The 15,221-nt window shown below is 41.3% G+C and overlaps 1 protein-coding gene across 5 annotated transcripts in view; it reads left to right on the top strand.

Annotated features, from left to right (window-relative positions):
- cdh23 (cadherin-related 23) overlaps positions 1-15,221 on the top strand; it is a 207,775-nt gene that overhangs the window by 143,032 nt on the left and 49,522 nt on the right. For 4 of the 5 annotated variants that reach the window (XM_028603317.1, XM_028603313.1, XM_028603314.1 and 1 more), the window contains 10 exons: positions 3,876-3,948; positions 4,860-4,976; positions 5,410-5,522; positions 5,734-5,841; positions 7,909-8,098; positions 8,398-8,543; positions 8,775-8,994; positions 9,520-9,672; positions 9,915-10,028; positions 10,692-10,840. In XM_028603317.1, coding sequence (XP_028459118.1) covers positions 3,876-3,948; positions 4,860-4,976; positions 5,410-5,522; positions 5,734-5,841; positions 7,909-8,098; positions 8,398-8,543; positions 8,775-8,994; positions 9,520-9,672; positions 9,915-10,028; positions 10,692-10,840 — 1,383 coding nt within the window. Of the gene's footprint in view, positions 1-1,573; positions 1,968-3,875; positions 3,949-4,859; positions 4,977-5,409; positions 5,523-5,733; positions 5,842-7,908; positions 8,099-8,397; positions 8,544-8,774; positions 8,995-9,519; positions 9,673-9,914; positions 10,029-10,691; positions 10,841-15,221 lie in introns of those variants that run through there. The other variant, XM_028603316.1, reaches the window with a different exon arrangement.

Raw genomic sequence — 15,221 nt, 5'->3', positions numbered from 1 at the left:
ATGTTATGCACAGTTTAAAGACAGACAATACAACTCAGGAGTGCTTATACATTCTTACAGATAAAAAGGCATATGTCCCTACTGTGATGTCTCACGACATATATTTATTTGTACAGAGAGCAACTATTCTGAAATCTTGCATGACGTTCATACCGGTTGCACAGTATCACCAATAGGAAGATAAGTTTTCCCTGTAAGGTTCAAACCATTCTGCTGTTGGCCTTGCTTATATTGTTGTTTGATGTTCATTGTCACTGACATGGATCAGGGGGTCGGTTTAATGTTCTCAGACACAAAAACAGTTTCAGAGGTAGCCCTTAGCAGGCAGTCCAGCGTCACTGCGGTCAGGCCAGTCCTACCAAATCCAAAAGCCTGCCGAACTTGTATCCATTTATCATCATTGTTTAACATGTTCAGACATGACAGTCTTTTAGCATTATAGACACATTCATTACCAAACCTTTATACATAGTTTATTACATACTTTAAATATTCACTAGATCAACTCTTTTCCAAATAAGTAAAATTAGCTGGTTAAGAAAGTGTGTGTGTGTGGTTCATTAAAGACTGTCAGGCTTTAATGAACCACACCACTCTATAGAATGCAAATTGATCCCATTCTACCTTTACACCTCCAACTTGGTGTATAATATAGTATTCATGTATGGTATCTATGGCAGTTTTCTGTCGTCCATCCAGTGGGCCAGAACGATCCAGAACGGGGTTTCGGCAACTTAGATTAACAAGTAAATTAATCTAATGGGCAGTTTCGTACATCAGAGTTTCCCCGTTCTTTTAAAATAACGCCAAATATCCATTCCAGTGATTCCCCTATTCATTCTCAGCAGTTCACCGCCATGAGTCCATAAACAGGGCAACTGTCTGTGGTGAGTTCACATGTCTGTAATAATAGCAGGACAGTCGCGTACTATCCTTTTTAAAGTCAGTTGAACAGGTGAAGATCACGTTGCCGGTAGTCTAGCAGTTACAAACCTGCCCGGTAGTGAGCAGACAAATATAACGGTAGCGATATGGTAACGCGCTGCAGATCCAGTGTTTTTTAGCCGAGCTAGACAGAGTTTTTGGTTAAAACCGATCTGTGATGCTGTTTTGCTCTCATTGTTCCCCGTGAAGTTGGCTGGAAGTGAATGTAGCCCCTGGGTGTTTTTATGTGGACTGACTGCGTCGGACTCTAGCCTTTGCAATGTGGTTACTTAGGAGGCAATTTGGCCTTGTGTGCTCTGATTAATTTGGCATGAAGTTATCACACCGGTCATAATGTTTTTTTAAAGAAAACTCCCTACCTGCCAGATCCCACTTTAACCCCAGCGTCCATCTATTTTGTATCTACGTCTATTATAAACATTGTAAGCAAGGCTCCTGTTCAATATAAAGGTTTTTGTGTTTAATAACTACCCTTCTGCAAAAATCCTTTGCGTCTTGCCTTCTTATGTGATGGTGTTTTTTTTTTTTTGGTTCCTGAAAAGTTCCTACATGGTTATTTTCCACTTAGAGAATCTTCACACATGTTTAATATATCTAGTAAGCAAGTATATATTTTTTTTCTTTTCAGGAAGTATTTAATGACTTGGCACTGCAGCAGACACACCCTGTGACAAATTCCTCACAGTCTCCTTGGGTTCAAAGGCACGATCTCCAAACTTTTACAGAATCTTTTTCATTTAAGTTCCCCCTCAGATGTGTCTCTGACGAACTTTTGGGCCTGAGACTTGGGAGAAGAACTTACAGAGTCGTTATATCGTGTGTACTGAATGAAGACTAAGCTGTCTTGTATTTAAATGTTGATCCAGTGTATGACAACTGTTAGCCGGCTCATGGTGGATCGTTGATCTTACATATTGGATTTCAGTATTTCCTCTCTGTCGGAATTATTCTGAGTACCATAGCTTTTTTTGTAGTTTTATCACAGTCTGTGCAGCTATCAGAGCTTCCGGTTCAGTTGCTTTTGTCAGTCTTATCGCTAAATGCCTTATTTTAAGGCACTGGAGAATGTTACAGCTGTCTACTGGTACATGCAGTGGATCAGAGCTGTTTTAATATAATAAAGACTTAATAAAAACAAAGGTAATCTGCACAAGTTTCTGGGTCCTAATTCTACAACATATAGCTGCTTTAAAAATAAAACCTATAAAAGACCATCACATAATGTCATGCAGGTCTGTAGCTTTCCAAACTGTTGACTTTAAGGCTGTGAGTTGAGATCATGTCTGCCTGTTTAACATGACTGAACCCAGATGTTTTATTTGTATTTCCAACTTTTGATCCAACATAGGACATGTCAGATTCATAGCAAGTTCTATAACATGTTTCATATGACTGTGAATGTAAGTGAATTCATTTAGTTTCACTTAGCATATAATGAGAAATTGAAAATACCTGGAAAACATATAACTACAGCTTTTGTTTCTGTATGCAGTTATCTATCTTATGCCTACCACTATTAGCAATATTGCTGTAATGTATCACTGAATTTGTCATCTCTGTCTCTCTTAATGAGGGCTTTAATTTAATGGCATTAGAACAAGTATTTTACACCCTTAGTAGAAGATGAAAATAATATTAGAATCTATAATGTATGGTATTTTTCTGTTCATTTTCAAGAAGATATAATTCACATTAACCATTTGTAATATAAATTTGGTGTACATTGTGTGCCGCTGACTATTCTGTATAACCGACTATGCCAGGTGTTATCTTTTAAATATTTTTGTCTGTCTTTTAAATAACAAACATATATGTTGATCTTTGCTAAGATACGATTAATACAGCAGTAAAAATATAATGAGCAACCAGAACTCATAAACAGTATCTCTACTGGCTCTTCCCCTGATGGACATCCATTATACAAGTAACTTTTAGTCATAAAAGAAGAAATGACAAGAGTAGAATGGATGAATCCAGCTGGAATATTCGTGAATATGCTGTGCAAGGACAGTACGCGAATCTATACAAATCCTACATGAGGGAGAAATATTGTGTAAAAGACTGAAGGAATCTGTGCTGGAATGCAAAATCCAACAGAGGGATGTGCACGATTCTGAATACTGTCTTTCTCTCTCTCTCTCTCTCTCTCTTTCTCTCTCTCTCTCTCTCTCTCTCTCTCTCTCTCTCTCTCTCTGTGTCCTCCACAGTGTCGTGACTCACACCACAGGGGTTTATCAGTAGCTGGCAGCATCGCACACACAATGCTTTACACCAGTGTAACACAGAGCCTAGATAGATAATGGTGCCATTGACTGTTGTTAAAGTGTTAACATTTCTCAGCAGCTCACACAGTGGGGAGCTTCTCTGCAAATAGCCACACAACTGGATGTGTTGGTGTGAAATAGTCTAATTCAATGAGTGGGAGGTTGTGAAAAAATATAAATGCTCTGAGAAAGTATGTGTGACAGTGGATGCTGATCCATATTGGAGTCATTCATTCCTGTCAAATTACAGGTCTCCTTTGTTTTACGTAATGCCATTAATAATGTTTGGAATGATTTAACTCGCCTATTATTGCAAATGTGTCTACTTTTTAATACCTCAGCTTTTTTTTTTTTTTTTTTTTACCTGTTAGGGTTGGTTTACTCCGTTTACTTTTTATATCAGGTGTTTGAGGCCATAAAAAGTTTGAGGCCATAAATCAAAGTGGTCCATTGCTATTTCAGTTCAACCAGCTGTCTGGCCATCATCTAAGAGATACTACTACGGCGGTTTTACTACAAAAAACATGTTGTGCTCAATGTGCTTAATTCCCAAATCTGTTTATCTCAGTGCTAATGTGTGATGACAGCTTTTTTGAAAGCACATTGCATGTTCTCATTGTTTTGCACATTGATTTGAGCCATTGTCGATGTTTATACCTCCTCCAGGATGAAAATGACAACCCACCGGAGTTCAGCCAGCAGTCCTACATCGTCAAAATCCTAGAGAACATTATTGCCGGTGAGTCACTTTATACATTTGGGCATACAGTTTAGTTGCGGGAATGCATTTTCTGGTGCACAACCAACACCGCACTTAAACACTCCAAACAGCTCAAACGCCATGTAGCACATACCATCACCTCTTAACTTAAATTGCCTTACTATTAGCATATTCAACAAATAGCTCTGCTTTCTCGGGGGTATGTTTGTTTTATTTCATACTGTATGCTTCCTCTGGCCTCCTCTACTGTCTTTTATGATTTGCGTAATGTTTTTAAATGCTCTGTCAGAATGCAAGATATTGACTATTCAAGGCTAAATCACTGGCTGGTCTGTTCCTTCTATTGCACACATTCAGAAGACTCTCTTCTCTCAGACAATAGATTAGTTTCCAGTCGCTAGAGTGAAATGAGATGTTTAACCGCCCCTTTCTCTCTGTGAGCTCACTGGCCACTTTCTGTGTCTTGGACCCGCTTTAAAGGAGCACATAGCTGAGCGGCTTGGGCCAAGGCTGAGGTTTTGGGGACTATGGCTAAAGTGCTTGGCCCTGAGCTGGGGACCTAAGGCTTGGGCTGCAAGGCTGAGCTCAGGGCTAGCCCTTCGGCTTTGGCTAGCCTCTCATCCCCCTGTCTGCCTGGGTATTGATCAGGCCTGTGCCAAGTATACGCTGTGCCAAACAAGCTGATAATTCCCTAATCCATAAACCCACTCACTGCCATGCCATCAGTTGAGCTGTGGATGGGGGCGGTGAAGAAATTGGCCCTCTGAATGCCATTTCAGTCTGTGTCTGCAGCTTGTCTGTCTTTCCTCTTTACCAGACTTCACATATTTTCCCCATGACTCTCAGTTCACTTTTTTTTCCTTCTTTCTCCCCCTACATGAGTTGGAACTTTCTTTCTGTCTCCCTTCATCCCACACTCTCCTCCACAGGGGCGACTGTGCTGCTTGTGAATGCTACTGATTTGGACACCTCACGGGAGTTTGGCCAGGCCTCACTCATCTACTCCCTGGAGGGCTCCTCTCAGTTCCGTCTCAACTCGCGCTCAGGTGTGTTTGTGTGTGTGTGTGTGTGTGTGTGTGTGTGTGTGTGTGCGCGCGCGTGTGCGAGTGCGTGTGCGCGTGTGTGTACTTGCATGTACAGTTGTGTATTTTCTGAAAGTATACTTGTAATTGAGACAGATTTTTAAGATCTTATTCCATTTTTTGAGATAATTTTACTGTCCGTTCATACGTGGCATGAAAATGACTGGCATTTGTGCTTATTTAGATCTGTGTTACAATATCTTCTTAAGATCTTCACTTGTCTGTGCTTGTATGTGTCTGGGCAGTGTTTTTATTATTTATTTTTTCTTTTTTTTTTATTCTGACTTTGAACTAAATTCATCCTGACCTGAGAGCTGCTTTGTAATAACATGTTCAGCTTCACTCGGGTGTCCTGGTTGTTTAAAATATTTTTGATGTGATTCCATGTGTGTTTCAGGAGAGATCACCACCACAGCCCTGCTGGACCGAGAGCTGAAGTCGGAGTACATCCTGATAGTCAGAGCTGTGGATGGAGGGGTAGGCCCTGCCCAGAAGACTGGCATCGCCACGGTAAGGCCATAATCTTTCTGGTCATACCTACAGCTTACAGAAAAAAACGATATCCTGTCCACTGTTTAATCAATAATCACTATTTTATTGTACATATAGCGTGTACTATGACTTTTTGGCTTGTAAGCCATGATGATCAACTGTCTCTTATAACTGATATCATAGATCATTTCCCGTTGACCTTCTTTTCCCTCACTCCCACCATGTTTAGGTGAACATCACTATCCTGGACATCAATGACAATGCCCCTGTGTGGAGAGACGAGCCATACAATACCAACATAGTGGAGATGAGCCCAATAAACACTGATGTGTTCACTGTGAGTAAACCTTGCCCAACTTGGTCAACTTTACCTGGTTGATGAGCTGATGGTTAACTAAATGGTAATGTGAACTGCACAAATGAACACACTGAATGATAATTCTTAGCATTTGTTTTGTTCAGAGTAGAATGGATGGTGGCTGAAACATTAGGAATTAATAGTAACACTTTACTTGAAGGTATCTACATAAGAGTGACATGACACTGTCATGACACTTGAACCCTAACTCTAACCATAACTTGTCATGACAAAAACCGAATGACACTTAAACTAAAAAAAGCGTTATGTCATAAACGTTTATGACTTGTTTATAATGTTTATGTCATGTTCATGACAGTGTCATGTCACTCTTATGTAGATGCCTTCAAGTAAAGTGTAACCGAATTAATTTATAAAAATGTTGTACGCAGATGTGATGTAGGGAGAGCAACAGCATCATTGAGTAGTGTTTTTCTGTTTTGATTCATTATTTTAGTCTGGTTTAATTTAAATGACTGCAAACTTGAATTAAGCAGAAGAAACATTTTTGTTTCAGAGTGATTAAAGTGTGAAGATTGAACATTGTTGTAATACAACAATGATTATTTAAAGACATACTGTGCATGTTGAAGGATGCATCTGCATGCATAGTCCTGCACTATCAGTGGTCAACTTGCCATCACTGCGTAGGTCATCACAAAGTAAACACTCTAACATTACCCCAAACTCTCTCAGCGGCCTGCTGCTGTCTTTAGAAATGTGTTGTTGTTAATTAAGCCCTGATTGTCCATTAATTAAAGAGGCGTCAGTGAGTGTAATTAAGGTAGTCCGATTGCTAATTAAAATGTAGCCTGCAGTCTTACCCATAGCAAATTATTCAGCTGCTAGGCAGAAAAGGAAGCGAGAACCCATCCTGCAGAGCAAGAGAGTGGAATGGAGAAATGATAAGGAAAGTGAAATGAAAGATACAAGTGTCGCGCTGCTAAAACGTTGCAACATTTTCATCTCATTCCTGCTCTCTTGTAGCTATTCCTCAGTTGAGTTTGTTCGTGGTGCACCCAGTGATGCGATGCATACTGTATGTGTATGTGTGTTCAGTGGACAGACATTTGACCATTTTTCAATAAATTGGACCACCCAGGCTTTACAGTCCTGTAATTGGCCCCAATGTAGCCCTGGCCCAACCAGTGTTTCCATGGTGACACAAGGCCACCTGCTGAGTCCTGGAGGTGTCCAGCGAGCCGATGAATTTGGTTTCTGTGCCCAGTGCAAGGATCCTCCCACTTAAATCTCAAGAGCACCCCACCACCACCACTACTGCAGCCTTTTACATTCAGCACCTATACACATACAGTGAGCCTCCTCTAATATCTCATTTCAAAACAATATTCTCTTTACTGCCACTATGCAGTCACACCAGGGCCACAGGTCAATAGACAAGGCTAATATATTTGCTCACCATCTTTTAATGTGCTCTGCTCAGGCCAGAATTGATTAGTTCAACTGGCCCCGGCTCGACACCTCCCCACATCTTATATCCCCTACCTTTGTGTGTGCAGTTGCTAATCAATGGGCCTCTGAGATGCCTTCCTACCATGTCACTTTAATAATTAAATACCTGCAAAACCTTTGTTCCTCTAATGACCAATTAACCAGTTTCCAGCGTTTTTAGTCAGTGCACTGAATAATTGATCAGCTCTTTAAAAACCAGCCAGTGTTTTAGCGGGGCGCCCGGCTTCACGCATTCATCACCCATCGCCACTTTGTGTCAGAAAAGAGACGTTACCATTTTTCTTTTAGCTGACTGATGTGTCAGAACAGTTGGATGGGGTTATGTGTGAAGATGCTCTGGGGTAGGATGGGAATGTTCTTATTTCTAATAACATTGCTTTACCTGTTATTCTTCTTCTTTCCTTTTCTCCTGACATCTTAAATTGTTCCTTTCCTGATATCTTTAAGTTCACTTTCATTAAACACACAGTATAACTCGAGGATTCTTAAACAGAGGGTATGGGAAACATATCTCTTGTTGAGGAGTTGTAAAGAGTTCAGGCCAACAAATATTCCTGTTTCTCCCTTATCCAGGTTTTGGCAGTGGATCCTGACAATTGGGAAAATGGAACAGTGGTGTACAGTATCAGTCCAGAAAACCCCTTCTACACCATCAGCCCTACTACAGGGAAGATCCGCACCAGTGGGTTAACTCTGGACAGGGAAAGCTCCGACCCCAGGGACAAAGTACTCATGAGGACCATTATCATCTCAGCTGTTGACCGTGAGTAGTGGGATGTCAGTTTGCACTTGTATTTGCCTTCTACTGTGTAAATTTGCCCGACTCATGAAACACTTAAACCATCTGTAAGCAAGCTTAAATAGCTCTATATCATTCTTAGTAGAGAGCTTTCAATCCTGACCGATTAGCATCTTTCCTCACAATTTATGTTGACCATGAAACCTTTTACTGTGGCTAATAAAGCCCTTTGACCGTGAAGTAAGTGTGTGTGTGTGTGTGTGTGTGTGTGTGTGTGTGTGTGTGTGTGTGTGTCTCTTTATGTTCTCTGGCGTCCTCTTTAGGTGGTACACCTCCACTGCGTGCATCAGCGAGCGCCACAGTGTTTGTCAACCTGCTGGATCTCAATGACAACGACCCAACCTTCCTCAACCTGCCCTTTGTGGCTGAAGTGCCAGAGGGACTGCCCATTGGATTCTCAGTTTTTAGGGTAAAATATAAGAATATATTCATGTATTATGGCTTTAAAAAATGTATATAAGATTTTCTCTCCTCTCTTTTTACCATCCACTGTGATTTACCTTTTCAGTAACCCCCTATGTTCTTTCTTGGTCTTTCTCTCTCTTTCTCTGTATCACTCCTCTCTCTCTCTCTCTCTCTCTCTCTCTCTCTCTCTCTCTCTCTCTCTCTCTCTCTCTCTCTCTCTCTCTTTCTGCTCTAGGTCCAGGTGGAGGACCTAGATGAGGATAAGAACGCATTAATTACTATGGCGTTACAGATGGGAATGCCTCGCCTGGACTTCTTCCTAAACACCTCCACTGGTGTGCTCACCTCCACGGCAGTCCTGGATCGTGAGCAGATTGGACAGTACTATTTGAGAATGATTGCGTATGATGCAGGGAAATTCCCTCGCACCTCCACTTCAACCCTCACTGTCACAGGTAAGAGTCTGCAAATGTGTCTGATGATAGTGACTTGCCTTTACTCTCTCTGAAATGATCCTACATGTGAAGCTCTCAGGCCATGGTATGATTTGTTTCTGCATGACGCAAGAGAGTTCCTTTATTATGGCAGACACTTAACCACTGACTTCTCAGGAATCTGCTGAGTAGGATGCTTCCACCTGCTGGTGGTATGTGAAAAATCAGTCAGACAAAATGGTCTAATTGCTGTGAAAAAAGGAATGGAAAAAATGAATAAGGTTTTCTGGCATATTCTCAAATGAGTCAGAAGCGTCAAAATATTATGAACTTTTTCGTAGAGATGTGTTTACCTTCACAGGGAAGTCAGGACCAGCTATAGAGCAGCACAACTCATTTACAAAAGAAACTCAGAAATTTTAAATCTACTCTGATTTAACAAGTCTTTCTACTCACTGCACCACCCTGCTGCATTATTTGTCCTCATGTACATCTATCTGTGTGTCCTCATGTCTTTCTGTCTGTCTGTTTGTATGTGTGGGTCAGTTCTGGATGTAAATGATGAGACGCCCACCTTCAACCCTCGCGTGTACAATGTTTCCCTGAAGGAGAATGTCCCTAGAGACTACATTGTAGCGCGCCTCAGCTGCTCTGACAACGACGCTGGCCTCAACGCCGAACTTAGCTACTTCATCACAGGTCAGAGTGGGAGTTGTTTTTGTGTGTCTGTGCACTACAGTGTTGTACAGTTATGGGGACTATTATGGGACATACAGTATCGTTGTCCATTCATCCGTCTCTGTGTGAGTTTGTGTATCAGGTGAGCTCCTCTTGCATGCTTCTTTTTAGTATGATAGCTGTACTGTGTGGATGTGAATGAGTATGTTTTACTAACATGCCGTAAATTAATTTGGAAATGTGTTTGTGTTTTGTATTTTTAGGTGGTAATCAGGATGGTAAATTCAGCGTGGGCTTCAGAGACGGAGTTGTTCGGACTGTGGTTGGCCTCGACAGAGAGACCCAGGCAGCATACACTCTGGGCATAGAAGCTATAGGTGTGTCATTTTTTTATAATGCAAGAAAAGCTTCATCATCTTTAGTCATCCTAGCTTTTATACATTGTTTTTATTTGTTATACAGTAATATGACTTGTTTTCTTGCTTGTTTTGTTTGTGATCTTTAAAGCTGTCCCTTTCTACTTTTGTACGACAATGAGGGGGAAAAAAAGCAATATCTGCACATCTGCAGTGATTTCAGACTATTGCTCAACTGCCTTTGTTCCTGTTGGAAAAGAAAGAACAAAAACTCTGAGGTTTTCCTGTTTTGGAAGCCAGTGTGGCTTATCTGCTGAGGGGGCCAGATAGAGAGGGAAGAAGAAGCAGAGATAATGTAAAACTGTGCAAGAGAACAGAATAACACGTTCTAATTTACAAGCAGCTGCAAATTAGGTTTTGATCAGCCAACAATTTTCCAGTCTTACTTCTTTATAACAAGCTTATGTTTTATGTTTCTGCTTTATTTTTTTAAGATAAACTGATCCTTTAAAGTAATGTATTAATACAGAACCAGTTCCATTTTGTATGTATGTTTTAATGATGTACTATTTTTTTCTTTTATTTATGGTCTATTTCATTTGTATTGGCATCAACTCTAAACTTAGCATTAACCTGAAGGATTGCAACTGATGTGTTTTTGAATGTGTCTGCTTCTGCACATAGACAACGGTCCGGCGGGCAGCCGGAGGACAGGAACAGCCACTGTATTTGTTGAGGTGCAGGATGTTAACGACAACAGACCCATCTTCCTACAAAACAGCTATGAGACCAGCATACTGGAGAGCGTGGCCCAAGGAACCAGCATCCTTAAGGTGGATAACACAAACACTGCTAAACACATCCAGTAACAAACTGCACTTTCAACAGTAAAACGTATCCCTTTATTTCTTAACGTAACAATCGCAAAACACAAAGAATTAGTCACACAGTGGTCACTTTTTGGCTCAGGTTGCTTTTGTCTTGGCAGTACTGGTAACCTATCATGTTTTGAGACCCTCATAAAACGGTACTATAAAATAATTCCCCATGTTGGTCTTACATGGCTTACCAGGTGGATGGGTTTTCTGCATCAGAGGAATGATACCTGTACCTACACTTTGAATGTGATTGGGGAATATATAAGAACTTTGTCTATATAGAAGTTTGGCCTTGAAAAAGGAAGTCATTGTTAAATCATTTTACCTCGATATATATAGTGCATAGCTGTGCCGAAAAAAAAACATTCTTCTATAAAGGATGAAATGAAGAGTCACAAAAATGTGTAAACCCTGCTTCAATGCCTTTTTGATTGCCTAAATTGTTTTGTTGGAAACCTCATCCATCTAGCAATAAAAAGTGTGTTAAAACTAAGGCTAAACATTATTTTCATGTACTCTTCACCCACACCTGGTATTAGTGATGTTCGTAGCACCAGCCGTAAGATATAGAGTGTGCCGCTTGTTTTAGGAAGCAGTCCTTCTGCCCTCAGCCTGTCCTCGAGTCAGATTTCAGTAACATAGTCAAATAGACAAGGCATAGTGAGGTGGGGCTCCACACTGACTTCTGGCTGTGGTTGTGTCTGTCGGGCTAGAGAGTGGGACACGTGTGTGCTCCCACGCTCGTGAGGCCTGCGATGGGGCGGTCGTCTGAAGGAGATGTTGTATGAACGCCGATATGAGCCCAGCCTCTTCCACACCTTGAGCTGGGGCTCACTGGACCGGCTTCTTCCACGGGTCAAGCTCTCACCTGGGCCGCAGCTCGCCTCAGAGTCCCCATCCTGTTCCGAGGGCCGGCACACTGCCAGGAAGGCAGCTAAGCCCGCCAGCAGCAGTGATAAGCCCAGCACCACCGCAATGGTGAATTCTGGGTTGTGGATGTCTGAAGAATAGGATGGAGGCTGTGGGATGGTGGGAGGGATGGTGGTGGTTGTCAGGCTGGACAGTGTGACATTTTCTGTGTTAGACGTAAAGGTGAAGTTGGAGCCTGCTTCAGTGGTGTTCATGTTGTCTCGGCTCTGGATGGAGAAAACACCATTAGATTGGAGCTCTATGTCAGGCGTGTGTGTGTGTGTGTGTGTGTGTGTGTGTGTGTGTGTGTGTGTGTGTGTGTGTGTGTGTGTGTGTGTGTGTGTGTGTGTGTGTGTGTGTGTGTGTGTGTGTGTGTGTGTGTGTGTGTGTGTGTGTGTGTGTGTGTGTGTGTGTGTGTGTGGTCAACCTTTGTTAAAAGTGCCTCAGCAGCTCTCTGCCTCACTAGCCAAGCCTAACCAAACTGAGTAGGTTTATGTTCACTTGATTTAGATCATACCATCAAGAGCTTATGATAAATGTACACATACATGGCACAAATATACACTGAAACGCATGCATGCAGATGCAGGAGTGTTTGGCATTTGCGGCAATTATGTAGCTATTAAATCAAGGACTACCCAACAGTCGATGCTTGACAGGCTTTCTTCAATGTAAAACAAATTGGGTTTATTAAAATGCCCCTTGTAAAATACAAGGCACCCACCTCTTCTATCCCGGTCTCCAATTATCCCCCCCTCCCCCCCCACATCATTCTGCATGCCCCCATCTTCAGCATAGTAACATTTGTAAATGTCATCGTCCTTAATTCAGCGGAGACAAAGCATGGCTTATCGGTTTAAGGGAAACACATTGGGACGTGAAATTATTTTTAAGACCAAATGCCAGGAAAGCTATGAAAAGGCCAGTGGAGCAGGATGGCTCGTTAGAGAGTCAGTTCATTAGTCAGCGCCTCCAAGCACATATGCCACACACACACACACAGCTATTCAAACACAAACTTCCTTTCTCACCCACACTTACTGTAGACTGTGCTGTTCTTAAGCTTGGCAGCTTAGCTGTAAGGTACTCTCCATCTCTATCACCCCACATTGTTGCTCCTCCAGATCTGACTGCTCAGCTAGTTTTTAGTCATTTTTTAACTTCTTTACCAGCACACTTTGCCATTTTGTAAAGTTAATTTCTATGTAGCATACTTGCAAATTCTTATTAGATTTGTTTTGCCTTTTATTTTATATTTGTTACCATATTTTCTCTATTATCTATATAGTCAAAGACGGATATGAATGGGGAATACAGTAACCGTTCATAGATGTCAGATATGCAGCCTCTGTTCACTAATTCAAATTTATTCAAATCTACCTTCCAGATAAGTTCTAATCACCCTTAACCAAATGTGTACAACATTCTCCCTTTGACAATGTGCAGTTAGTCAAGCACATGTCAAGCAGCTCGCGTCTCGAAATGCTGATTTTAGGAGTTTCATTTCGAAAGACTTCACAACAGACATAAAATACAAATTGTAAGAGACTTTAGTGAGATTGTGTGCAATCTTAGGAGTTTCAAATTTAAAAGAATTTAATTATCTTTACCTCCAAAATGCTAAGCAATTAACATTGGTTCTTCAGACTGTACCTTTAATAATTTGGAATAAAACTCAATAAGAATGTATACTCACACCCACACTTTAGCGACTCTTTAAAACAGAACCTTACTTAGTTCCAGTAACTGAGGTCAGACCTGTTTCTTGGCTCCACACACTTGTTTTCCCCCCCTTAAACTGCTGCTTTCCCAGAGACAGAGGGAAAAACACTGGGGAGGAAGAGGGCAACAAGGAGGAAAAGGGGGTAAAGTGTGGATAACAGCATGACAATTGATATATCTCACTGTTGTTTTAATCCCAGGGAGCCAAAGACGATAGTGTGTTTTCTGAGCCATGCAGATGCTTAGTGAATAATCTCTCAGTGCTTACACTCCATGTGCTTACACTTACAACACCTGGCTCTGCAATGTAGTCTTACACTTTTTACACCCCCTTTTATGGCCTAAGTGGTGCAGTCCGCTGTGTAATACCCTATTCATCACTCACCAATCTGACCCCCCAGCTTCTTTTTTCTCCCGTCTCCCCCTCCCTTCTCCTCCCCTTTCTCCTCTTCTCTCCACATCTCTTTATAAAGCTAATGAGACTGGAGTTGGGCCCCTCTTCACAGGGAGAGCGAGAGAGAGCAACGGAGGACACACAGGGCGAGAGAGAGAGAGAGAGAGAGAGAGAGAGAGAGAGAGAGAGAGAGAGAGAGAGTCTGTGAGAGAGTGTATATCTGTATTTGTGTGTACCTGAGTGCACGTACATGTGCTTGAGTGGCTTGAGTGCGTGTCTCTGTATGCAATTTAATATGCACTTTGTGGGCATCTACACAGGGTTTTGACACATCCACAGAGGAGCAGGGTGTGTGACAAGAAGGCGGCCTCATCTAGTGCCAGCGGCTCTGTGCCTCTCTGGATTCAGAAGTCAGTCTTATGACATGGCCCATTCACCAGCAGCCCAGCATGCTCCACTTTTTATCTGTGTACGCTGTGGAGCCGTGCTGTCTGCGCTGGGTTTGGGATTTTGGCATCTTCTGGGAGAGAGAGAGAGAGAGAGAGAGGGAGAGGGAGAGGTTCTGGCATTACAGACTTACTGCCAAGCCATGTTGGGGTTGTTGTGGCAACAGGACACTGGGCACCAGTGGATGTGTGGTGAATGAGAGAAAATACAGATTCGTCCATCTGTTTGTAGAAACTTTGAATCAATAAACATATGTATTAAATGTACTGTCTATCATGTTACAGGGGTAAATACACATAACTCATACTCACTAGTTACCAAACTATTATTATATTATTTTAGTTTGGACTTTTCAATGTCGTTTTAGTTAGTTTTCAGAGTGTGTTTGTTTCAGAGTGCGTTTTAGTTTAGTTTCAGTTTTTCAGAAAGTTTTCTTTTTTATATATTTTATTACTTACACTAGTTTTAGTTTGTTTTGTTTGGGCCAGATATAATGTCTCAGAAGTATCTAGCTACATATACATACAAAATAAATACTTGGAGAATGGCCTTAATGTTTAATCTTTGTGCTACTTTAGTGTCCAATGTCAAGCGCTATCTCCTGGAATGTCAAGTCTGTTCAATTTCTGTGCCTCAATGTCACGAGGGTTGACTGATATTTGGCAACGAAATATAGCTAAAAAGCTTAAAACTGAAATTAATTTACTTTCACTTTGGTTATTAGTTTTTTAACCAGGCAGTATTGTTTCAGTTTAGTTTGTTTTTATTTAGTTTCAGTTTACTGTAATAACCCTGACATAGCATACAACATAAATAACAACAATAAAAATAATAACCGTAATAAAATAAGGCCCTGTGAAGAAC

Source organism: Perca flavescens, chromosome 17 (assembly GCF_004354835.1).
Source record: "Perca flavescens isolate YP-PL-M2 chromosome 17, PFLA_1.0, whole genome shotgun sequence".
In the NCBI taxonomy this organism is placed as follows: Eukaryota; Metazoa; Chordata; class Actinopteri; order Perciformes; family Percidae; genus Perca; species Perca flavescens.
Note: the sequence above shows the minus strand (reverse complement) of the source record. Positions and strands in the feature narration are given on the sequence as shown.